This window comes from Manis pentadactyla, chromosome 3 (genome assembly GCF_030020395.1).
Source record: "Manis pentadactyla isolate mManPen7 chromosome 3, mManPen7.hap1, whole genome shotgun sequence".
Taxonomy (NCBI): domain Eukaryota; kingdom Metazoa; phylum Chordata; class Mammalia; order Pholidota; family Manidae; genus Manis; species Manis pentadactyla.
In genome coordinates, this window is record NC_080021.1 from 169,342,441 (window position 1) to 169,354,603 (window position 12,163).

A 12,163-nucleotide genomic window follows, 5' to 3' on the forward strand; every position below is an offset into this window, starting at 1 on the left:
GCTAGAAAAAGGATCAACAGCCCTGGGGAATATAGGACTTGTATCTTGGAGGTCAGTGGGGAAATAAAGACTGTTTGCAGCATCCCCTGAGGAAATGCTAGAGATTTTAGTTGTGCTATAGTGAAATAAGGGAGTGTAGCTTAAAGCAGTAGTGGAAGGGAGGAGCATGGACAGAATGGGTTTCAAATTTTAAAATGTGAATTTATTGCTAATTTTGTTGAGATATGTCACTAATAGATACAATGTTAATAAGATTTAAGAAAGTCATCTTTTTCAAACAACTTTACATTTTAGATGATTCTTTCCTTCTTCTCCTCTTTACCTGAATACACGGTCAGTAATTTCACCCAGAGAAGAACACGGCTAAAAGGTTTAAGTTTATAGCTTCCAGATTATTACTAAGTTTTTGACATTGAATAAACAAGGTTTATAACTGTAAGAGGAAATTCTTCAGTAATGAAAAAGTGGTCAGAAAAACTTTTGCCTAATAGTTCCCAGAGAGAGAGTGACATGTGTACACTTTGACCACAGAAGTTGTAATTTGGCAGCTGGAAGTACTATTTGGAGTAAAACGAAGGCACACAAATTTAAAGTAGCCACTCCGCACAAGGAGTTGCATATGTGCAGAGGAGAGGTACAAGTTACTCTATGTAATTATTTGGGCGTTTACTCAGTGTCAGGTTGTAGATATGAGTTAGATAACTGAAGAATTTGAAAAAAGAAAGTATACTCAGCTATACTAAAATCTTTCAAGTCTTGCAAAACACTTGGTTAAAGCCCTACCCTCTGAGACCTGTAATAACTAATTCCATTTTCATTTTGAAACATACATTTCAGGATCATAACTATACTAAAATATGGGTTACAGTGTATATAAAATTAGTCTTTTTTAATAAAGGGTTTTTAGTTATAAAAGTAAGGCATGCTTATTGTAGATAATTTGGAAAATGCAGAACTTTAGAAGAAAATTGCAGTAATTCCAATAACTCAACAGAAGTAATCATATGCAACTTTGTGTATGGCCTTTTCACTTTTAAGTGTAGGTCAGGGGTTGTCAAAGTAAAGTCTGTGGGCCAAATCCACATGCCACCTGTTTTTGTATAGCCTGTGAGCTAAGAATGGTGTTTACATTTTTAAATGGTTAAAAAAAGAGAGAGAAAAAGAGTATTTCATGACTTGTAAAAACTATGTAAAATTCAAATTTCAGTACTCATAAATAAAATTTTATTGGAACCCAGTCATACTAATTCATTTACAAATTGTCTATGGCTTCTTTTAGGCTACAGCAGAATTTAGTAGTTGCAACAGAGAACATATGGCCTGCAAGGCTTAAAATGTTTATTATCTGACCCTTTACAGATAATGTTTCTGACTCCTGGTCAAGACTAAGCATTTGTCCATGTTATTCAATTGTTTTTTATACCTACATAATATTCTGTCAAATAACTATGGCTTACTTAACCATACTTCTTTTGTTGAATATGGGAACACTTCCAATTTTTATCTGCTCCTTGTTAATATAAGAAGCCTAGCCACAAATGGAATTGGTGGATAAATGGCATTATCCATTTAAGACAGTTACCAAATTACAGTCCAAGTGGTTCTGTACAATCACCAACAATTTATAAATGCCTGGTTCATAATGCCTTCACTAACATTTTAGTATCGTAATTTTTTTAATTCAATTTTGATTGGCAATAAGTATCTTTTTACTTTTCATTTTTGATTACTCTCAAGGGTTACCATTTCTTCCATTTATTTGTTAATAAATAAATTTTTACTTTTGTTATCTGCCAGTTTCATAACATTTGTTCATGATTCAAATAGCTTAAGATACAAAAACCGTGGAAATAAAAATTTGAACTTTAAAGGTTTTTTTTCAATAATCCACATTCCAATTTAGTCTCTTTTTAAACCAAAGATCATTAACAATTTCTTGTGCTTCCTTTTTCAAAAAGAAAAATAGGTATAAATAGGCATGTATGTGAGTTTATGCTTCTTATAAAAATACAAATGGGTTCTCTTTATACACACACACACTGTTTTGAACTTTCTTTTTTCGGTTAGACATATTTCTTTATTAGTACATTTACCTCAATTTTTTTAATGGTTGTATCATACATCACTTAATAGCACTTTGTTGAAGGACCGTTTAGTTTCATTTTTAAAATGTCTTACTATTTAAAAAAATGATTTGGTGAATACATCTGTATACTCATCCTGGTGAACTTTTTGAGTGTAGCCATAGAAGAAATGCCTAGCAGTGGGCCTGCTGGATCAAAGGGCAGGTACATTTAGAATTTTGTCTTCAAGAAAGGTTGTACTGGTTTACATCCCTGTCTACATGGTATGAGCTTATCTGTTTCCCTGTCTTCTCAGCAGTGGGTATCACCAGACATGTAAATTTTTACCCATCTTATAGATGAGAAGTATTCTTCATTGGCACATTTTGTATCGCATTTCTTTAATTATGAATGAGGTTCAGCACTTTTCCATATGTTTATTGGTTATTGTATTCCTCCCTCCCACACCAAACAGCCAGTTTGTATTTGAGGCTGAGGCTGGGAGTGGTCTCCTAAAAGCTGTTTTCTCTTTCTTTCTTAGTGGTAGAACCTCTGAATATTACCTGGGCCACTCAGGAATAAAAGGTACATTTCTCAGACTCCCTGAAGTTTAGTTATCCATGTGACCTAAGTTCTGACCAATGGAATATAGGCAAAAGTGTTATGGTTTTAGAAAGTATCGTGAATGTAAGTGGTGGCTCCTTCTTTCCTTGTCCACCTTTCTTCTGGCTAGAATGCAGACTCAATGGCTAGAATTTGAGCAACCATTTTGGACCTTGAGGTGGAAGCCAAATGCTGATGCTATGGAGCACCGGACAGAAGTAGCCTAGAGTTCTGATAGCTTCAAATAGCCATGTCAGAAGGAAAGAAACTTCTATCTTATTTAACCCGATCACATTTTTAGTTTTCTGTTACAGCTGAACCCGTCTTCATAAATACACTATCCTTAGCTTATTTTCTAATTAGGTTTGTCTTTTCTTTTTTTTATTTGCATGAGCCTTTTGTAAATTAAGTAAGTCACCCATAACTGTCATGTTTTTATCAGCTTGTCATGTCAATTTTTCAGTGGCATTTTTCTAAATAGTATGCTTAACTTTTTATTTATTCAATCTTTGTCCCTTTTTATATACTGTATTATGGGTATATTTACATTTCAAATTCTGACTTGTTTGGGAATATATATTTCTAAGACACAGAGGAAAAATTGTCCCCTTTGCATTTTCTGGCCATTTCTGTTCTTCTCTACCATGAGGTATATCAGAATTGCCAGGACAGGAGCAGATTGAGAGCACAAGGGAGTGAAGGGAAGTAGAAAAAGAAAGAGCAAAAGCCATTTGGGAAAATTCTTTGACTTTTTTTTCCAACCTCAATCATGTCAGGAAATCTAAATATCCAAGAGAAGAAAATGGGAATTGTTGTCTTGTCAGGTACAAGACATCTTTAAAGTAATTTAAAATTAAAGTTTAAATGTACTTGTGTAATTTAAAACTTCAGTGCTGAGTTTTATCTCTGAATATAACAGTATATAAGCTTCTTTGGTGAATAGAACTTTTACTTTATGAAAATGCCATAAAATTTATTTATTTGCTCTAGTACCATGGATATTCCAACTGTTGAGTGATAATAAAATGTTATCAAAAATATAAACATTTATTTTTAGCCTTTTGTACAACCTGTGTACTTTTAGTTTTCAGTTTCACAGAGATTTGCTGAGCCTTTACTATGTTTACAAAATAGCTCTGGATATAAAATAGGCCTGGTGCTGTCTTCTTCAGGTGGCATGATAAGGTAGTGGTCAAGCATAAAGGAGAAGAATCAGATGGATCAAAAGCCACATCCCTTTCTACAATTTACCAAGCTCTGCAACATGTAACAATTTATTCTACTCTTCTGAGCCCTTGTTCTTCAACTATAAAATGAGGGTAATAGTAGCACTTTCTCATTGAGTTGTTGTGACAATTGAGCTAATGCTTGTGGAGCTAAACCTAGCACAGAGCCTGATCTATATGCTCAACACATGTTATCTATAACTTATAAATTTGGTATTTGTTATCATTTGAGAAGAGCAAAAAAGAGAAGTGAAGAAGAGGAGCTACCATATGTCATGAATTTTTATGTCTATTATTTCATTTAATCCTTACAACAATTCTATGAAGGATTATTCTTCCTACTTTACAGATACAGATGCAGGCTCACCTGGATTAAGTAACCTGTCAAAGATCACATAGTTTATACATGGCAAAATCAAGATTAGAACCTGCGGTCTCTCCAGCTTCAAATCCAAGCTTCCTTCCCACTATACTATGCTACTTTTAATTAGGAAATAGTCTGTATATACATGAAATAGCCAAATAGTAATATAAGACCAACACAAAGCAATTACACACGTGGTTTGTTCAGTCAGTCATTCATTAACTGGAAATCTTATTTAGTCCTAGATACTCTGCTAAGTGATAGAAATACAAAGTCATGATTCCATCATGCTAGGTGCTCATAGCTTTTCAGGGGAGATGAAAGTGTATAGAAATAGAGTAAAAATAGAGAAATAAATGTCCTGAAGAAATATAAAAGTGTGAATGGGTGTTGCAGCTAACTAATGTTGGGGAAGGTGGGGCAAGGATATCTATAGGCCTTATAAAGAGGGAAAACTTGAGCAGGCAGTCACTCCCACAAAGGACAGGAGGGTATCTCAGTGGACAGAGAGGAGGTGGTGTGAGCTATGCAACATTCTGTTTGGAGACTCACAAGTTGCATGTAACTGGATTGCAGAATACAAGTGAGAAATGGTAGACAGGGCTGGCCAGGGAAGCAAAGAGCTTGTGAGTCAGGCTGGGAAGACCTGCAGCATCATCCAGCACATATACATGTATATGTTTATATACACACACATCTGTATACACAAAGTATGTGTGACAATGCATATAGCAAGTATATGTATTTATCAGGTGCATGTATATGTGTATGTGCATGTATATATTTTATATATAATTTGAGCATTCCACAGTAGATAACTGTATATATGATTATTGCCAATGCTAATAATGAAAATTGCAGTGTCCTAGAATGCCAGCATGGCAGGACTGGAAAATGGAATATGGTGAACTCACTTGAAGTATTTGGAAGGAAGAAAACTCTTTGAAACTGAGTACTGAGATTCTAGTGGTAAGAACACATTAGCAGCTAAGGTAGAAATGGCGAGGGAGCCTCATTGTGGCCCTCTTGTAGGTACTTGGAATCCTTCATCAGCTATGTGGAGTTGCACACTCTACTTAAAACAAATCAGTAATTTACAGAGCTTAAAGCATAATCATGGAGAAAGTACTAAAAAATGTACTACAGAATTTAATTTAATTAAGTCACACCATCTAAACTGGCTAAATGTGTTACCTATTTGACTTTTTTTTAGAACCATGTGTAATATGTATTCCTTCCCCTGAAGAATGGCTTATCTATATCCTCTCCAAATCTTAAGTATTATATTTGGGAGATTCTGATTTCTGGGTTAGCATCATCCACACAAATTGGCTGTTAACGTAATATCAAATGCCATCAAGCATGGAATTATACTCTGTAGACCTTTAGGGCTGGAAAGAGTCTAGCTCTTCATCTTATAGGCAAGGGAAGTGAGACCTAGATGAACTGATTCACCTGCCCAAAGGGACCCAACCAGACTGTAATAGAACTGGGAGGAAAAACTGTATAGTTTAGTGATCTCCAGTCTAGAACTCTTTCCACCAAACAATGCACCTAGCATAATCTCCATGCAATACTATTCAGGCTTACTGAACCACATCACCCGTCACTTTTTATAATAATTGATTCCAGAAGACTTAACTTGGTCATAAATGTTACACAGAAAACAAATTGCTTAGTGTCATTGTTTCAGAAGCCTTGGTCTGCAAAATGGGTTTGATTTATAGAGAATTTATTGGGCGATTATCTTATTATTAGACTAATGCTTTATTTACTTTTTTTGTTGGGAAAACACTCTTAGAAAATCAAGATATTAAAGTCTTGAAAAATGGCTATTGGACATTTCCAATTACTGTATTTCATAAAATTTTTAAAACACAGAAATTTAGTAGACACATTTGGTGTTGTGAATATATATTTAGCTGATGGACTTTAACAGTTCAAACAGAATCATTTACAGCTTATTGCATAAATAAAAGTGCTTCCATAAAGATTCACATGGCACCTAGCTTTTATTTCAGGTAACTAATTTCTTTTTGAAAAATTGCTTAAATTTATATTTACACGAGAGACTACCAGGACACCTCAACAGTTTTAGAAGGTAACATAAATGACCATGGACTTTACAGATTTAAAATGTAAGATCAGGTCGCGAATATTAACTTTAATGGTCTCTGATAAAAAGTTATTTAACTGCCTTTTATTCTCTGTGTCATATTAAAAGTGTTATGTTTCTGAATATTATTTGTAGCAAGAAAAATAGTGCATATTTACTTGTTTTTTTAGCATCACATTTTCTTTTTTTTTTTTTTATTAAGGTATCATTGATATACACTCTTATGAAGGTTTCACATGAAAAACATTGTGGCTACTACATTCACCCATATTATCAAGTCCCTTCATACACCACTGAACTCACTGTCCATCAGTGTTAGTAAGATAACACCACATTTTCAAGTCAGGATTTCACCAGAATTTTTGCTGGCTTGTATTTAAGCTATTAAGTGACTTAAAATCAGATTTTATCCCATTTCATGAAAAACAATTTTTTTCTTGAAATGGATGACTATAGCAAACACCTAGTAACAAAATAAATTGTTTTCAACTGCACAAAAGTATATCTGTTTACTTGGGGGTGCAAATCTTTAAGGAAATCTCTGTTTTTGTTAAGGTTATTTTCCATGGTTAGGGCATAAGGTCAGAAAATAACTATGCAAAAATGAGATCTGATTTGAAATACTAGAGAAATGCTCAACACCCCATTTCAAGGTTTTTTAGTAATGTTAGGTGAAAAGATGCTTTCAGATAACATGGTAGAAAATAAGACATACTATAAAGTAAAATAAGAAAAGGCAACAGAAGGATCACTTCATAGAGGCCAAGATCCACAGACTATTAAGGAGGCCTTCCTGAAAGAACAGCCTTCCTAATGTGTAATGTGTTAGGACGATGGACTCACAAGACTGAGAAAGCAACTTCAAGTACATAGTACAGATTTGAGTAAATTATATATATCTTTACTATTGCAAAACAGAAGTGATTGTTCAGTTTGGCACACCTTTCTCTAGTCAAAGGCATCTGAAAGAAAATACCTTCAGAGAATACCTGACCTTCCTTAGTCTGATCCTGAACACTTCTCTCTTTTCATACGTAGTTTTCTTAGACCAGAACTTGAAGTATAAAGATGTAATAACAAGCTTTTGAAGGCTTGCCTGACAGTGTTCTTTTATCGTAATAAAGAATACTGTTGCTCTAAGTTTTATTAAGAAGAAAATCAGGCCACACCATCTCCTGCTTCTCCAGCATCTCCCCCCACCCCCAGGTCTGACAGAATAGGTTTGTAGGTGGCATTGTAGTCTTTAGAGCAGCAAAATCAATCAGGTAATGATGCTGCCAATTCAGACTCACAGCTTAAAAAAAAAAATCAGAAAAGGTAGTTCTAGTACAGTAAAAGTGCCTCTGATGTAGTCAGATACATGTGTTTGGGTTCTGAACTGATACACTCAGGTCCAGTATTAATTAAGCTTTTGCAAGTGAAATCTCATCAGTGCTGTTAATCAGGGTCAACACATGATCTCAGTATTTCTTTTCCTTCCATGGGGATAGCTAAACCCTCTTCTTCATAAAGCCATTCAAGTGGTCATTTTAGGTGCTTCTTAACTCCCAGCATAAAAAGAGATGATTTCTGTCAGCTCTAGGCTTGCAGTGGAGTATCAAGAAATCAAAAGAACAGAGATCAAAGAAAATTGCTGAACTAGGTGTTAGATGCAGCCATTGATTTTCCTCCAGTTGTAGTTTTAAAAAATCCACAAAAACGGTAACACATACAACAGCTGAATTTATAATACTTTCCTAAAGCCAGTTATAGCTTCCTTCTTGTTTTCACATGTAGAAATGGTTTTGTATAACATAACATAATAAAGCAGATCCTTAGAGTTCACACTATTTTGTTGTCAAAACTGTAAGAGAATCTACCAAGAAGATTTTTTTTAAATGCCCTGCAATATAAAATGTGGGTTTTACTGGAGACATTTATGACTAGACTTTTACCTCAGCAATATTTATTTGCTGGGAATCTGGAAAATTCTGACATACAATTGATCACCATTTTCCTATCTATAAATGTCATAAAATAATGCCTATCTGCTTTACTGGTAAGACATCATTCATATTAAATGAATTTAAAAATGACTTTAAAAAAAAGCTGATTACCAGTATCACTTTAGGCTTAAATATATAGCTTCATCAAAATATTCTGTTTTCAAGTACTTCTTGAGTGTGTGGATTTCTTAAATTTGATGTCCAATGGTTTCTGGGTACCGATAATGTTTTAAAATGTGACAAATAGCTTTCAAGTTGCAATCCCATATTCTGATACATGATTTCCGAATATTAATAATAGACCAGTTTTTACTAAAACAAGGAGGTGGTGGCATTATTATCAAAAGTAAAGGCAAAAAATTCACCTCATTATCGTTTTATATGTCAAGTATGCTATTTTCTAGAGGCCACTGGGATTGACATCTTTTTTTGTGCTATGTTTATCCATTAGATAAGTCAGGCTGATAGATTTGAAAAACAAAAATGCCCAAAGTTCATTTTCTAAGCAGTTGAATCTTCCATGTTATACAGCGCATATCGCATAGCAAAATGACATAAACTCTGTTAGCGCTGTGTATTTCTGTAAATTGCCAGCAGATTGAAGCAGAGGTAAAAATGCCTGATCATAGTGACTCTTTGATTCAATAACCTTATAAAAGTTCATACAAAGTTTTAGTGTTTAGGCAAACTTGTGATGTCCTGAAAAGTTTGTGACATAGAACAAATAAGAGATTCAAGCACACTTGGAAAATAATTTAATATTTATATATTATCATACAGATTATTTAAGTGGCAATTTCTACCCCACTTCCTAGTACAGTGGTTTTTAGTCCAATTCTCTGTTTATGGTTTTAGACTTGGTTTAGGACTTTCCAATTCTATGTTTGTTTATTTTTTCTTTTTTATATCATAGACAGAGTCACGAGACCATTCAAATCTCTCCATTCCTTCAAGAGCTGCCCTTCCTGCTGACACAACTGGTGTCGGGGATTTTTTGCCACTAAAAGCTGAACTGGATACAACTTACACTTTCTTAAAGGAGACATTTGTAAAGCCTGCACCCCACGCTCGGACGTCCCCTCATTCCTCTCCAGCGACCATGTCTACTAATGCCAAAAGACCAACTCAGATTGGATTATGACTTTATGAAATAAAAAAAAAATGTGGGAAGAGTTAACAGTACAATTAAAATTGTTTCAAAGGGGGGTTTTCATATCAGTTAAATATTTTTTCAGCACAAGTGGCAATAGGTTTTAAATTGTATGATATCTTGATGCGTGCAGGTATCTATGTCTCTTGAATAATGAAATAACCAACTTTTTTCCTTCTAAGTTTTATTTATTATCACAGTTGCTCATTTTTATGTAACATATTTTTAAATGTTAAAGAATGACACATTTTGGGTAATTTCCTTCAGACTTAAAAAAATCAATAAGCCATTTTAGTCTCTATCTATCAAAGTTGTTTCATACTTGTCTATTTTAAAGCAGGACTGCAATACTTTAATAGGATTGAAAGAGCTATTTGAAATGTATGCCAATGATTCCTGTCATTTCATGGCAGCCCTGCCATGGTTCACTGAGCCCCCTCTTCTCTCTTGTCAGCTCAACTGAAGACAAGCATTTAGTTGCAAACTTTAAGCAGGTTGTGCAAAACAGAAATGATGTGACTGCTTCTCCTCCTGCACAATAATGTCACTCCTGGTCAATGTGAGAAGGTCAGGTTGCTCCTTGTAAAGCTACATGATACCACTTGCCCATTTGAACAAGTTAACTGCTGAATTTGGTCCCTGCAGACATTGAAAACTCATCCTTTTATCAAGCCTGCCTCTGATAAGAAAGTAGAGCAATTGTGCTGGGAGGATTTCTGTGGTATGGTTAGGCGCTTTATAAGGACAGTTCCCACACCAGTACAACAGCAGGTAATACTTAAATAGTATAAGCTAAAAAACTTCAAGGTAACGACTGTTTTGACCTTCAAAATAGACTCCTTTTTTATTTTTGTTGTTGGTAGGACCCGAGAGTGACGCCCATCTTTGATGCTGACAGAATTTAAAACAAGGCCATTGCCCTGTATTTTCTGCCTTGTAGCACACAAAAGTAAAATTGTATGTCAGGCCAAGATGTCGGGGAGCTGACAAGATGCCCCAGTGACATTTCAGCTAGAAAGAGCAAGTGTCTTGCAACCAAGTGGTCAAATATCAAATAATAGGTCAAGCAGGAAGGAGCTGAGTTCTGACCACAAAGAGGTTTCTGGTAACTTACTTGACAAGCTTTTGGGTGCTTTGTGGCTTGACAAACTGATGTTCTGTTGGGTTTCGCTAGACAGACTGTTCCTTATCGCCTTGAGAAGATCAGATATTGACATTGATTAAACTCTTTAACCCTTAAAGGTTAAATCCTTGCAGTTTGCATCATGATTAAGTGAAGAACAAAAGAATATTTGTAATATGTATTTGTTTTTGTATTAATCAGTTAACTCCCCAGTGATACAAACTTCTGATGTGGATATTAACTTCTGACTGTATTTTTTGAAAAAGACTTTTGATACAAAATCCGTATTTTATATTATTTTTCATTATGGGCACATTAGAAAATAACAGCATTTATTATGGAATCTGTATTGTCTTGTCTTTACAGTGATATTTGATTCAAAAGTACCCAATTTCTGAGAATTTTTTTACTGGCCTTGGTAAATAAATTTGTGTACTATTTGTGTTATTAGCCGAATTAGCCAAGTGATGTATGCCATCTGAGGTAACACAGCACTATTACTGTCATACTGTATAGCACAATACTATTTCTTCAAGTGTTAAGCCAGTATAATTAGCTTTATGTAAATCTTTAGAAAGCTGTTTATAAGGAGTAAAGTTACATCTTTAACCAAATTTCTCTTATTTATTTCCTTGGAATTCTTTTTATTAGCCATTCTGGATTTTGAGTATTGCAAAATATGCTCTGTGTAATCTAACGTGTGAAATTCAATTTGCAAATTATTATAACTCAGAAAATGCTATTGATTGTTTTATATAGGTGATAGAATGATTTCTGCACATTACAGAACACTTTCTTCTGCCATTCCATACAATGATGAAGATATTGTCCATATAGAAGTCAATATACAGCTTTTTAGTCCACATAACATCACTGAGCTTCCAGTTCCCACACTAGAAAAACAGTGTTACCCTATTACTTATATTTCTATGTTTGTGTAAGTGTGTTTGTGTTGAATCGATTTCGAGATCGTACTAATTTAAGAGGAATGAGCACCTTTGTAAGCTCTGTCTTGGACAGACCTTGGTCTTCTTGCCTTAATTTTATAATCTGTTCATGGGATAACACCAAAAATAAATGTGTATGTCTCTCCATATATGTGGGTTTCTGATTTTACAGATACATTTTAAATAGTAGATTCTGAATTATAAATTCAAAAGATTATTAAATCAAGTCAAAGCATGTCACACTTACAATCAGCTACATGCTAAAGGCCATAGAGACTGAAGAATGAGGCTCCTGAGCACTCATTAGTATTCACTACCAAATACAGTAATTTTTATACCATATGCTTTTTTCCCCAGAAGTCAGACCCAGCGGGAGGAGAAGATTTAATGACATATCCTATGGAGATCTGAGGAACTCTAGACTGCTTCTGAACACGTTAGTGACCAATTGCTGCATAGTTGAGAACTGTCTTCTGTTGGCAGGGACGGTACTTTATTCACTTCTTTACCCCGTTAAGAATGATACATAAAGTAGACATTTCTCAGGAGAAGAGCTTCAAATGTTTTTGTAGGGGAAAGGAAGTTT

The 12,163-nt window shown here is 34.5% G+C and overlaps 1 protein-coding gene across 5 annotated transcripts in view; it reads left to right on the plus strand.

Annotated features, from left to right (window-relative positions):
* The window catches only part of CCDC171 (coiled-coil domain containing 171), a 369,406-nt gene extending 357,680 nt beyond the window's left edge, over nucleotides 1–11,726 (plus strand). For all 5 annotated transcript variants that reach the window (XM_057498705.1, XM_057498704.1, XM_057498703.1 and 2 more), the window contains one exon: nucleotides 9,271–11,726. In XM_057498705.1, coding sequence (XP_057354688.1) covers nucleotides 9,271–9,498 — 228 coding nt within the window. In that variant the 3' untranslated portion in view covers nucleotides 9,499–11,726. The remainder of the gene's footprint in view (nucleotides 1–9,270) is intronic.
* The last annotated feature ends 437 nt before the right edge of the window (nucleotides 11,727–12,163 follow it).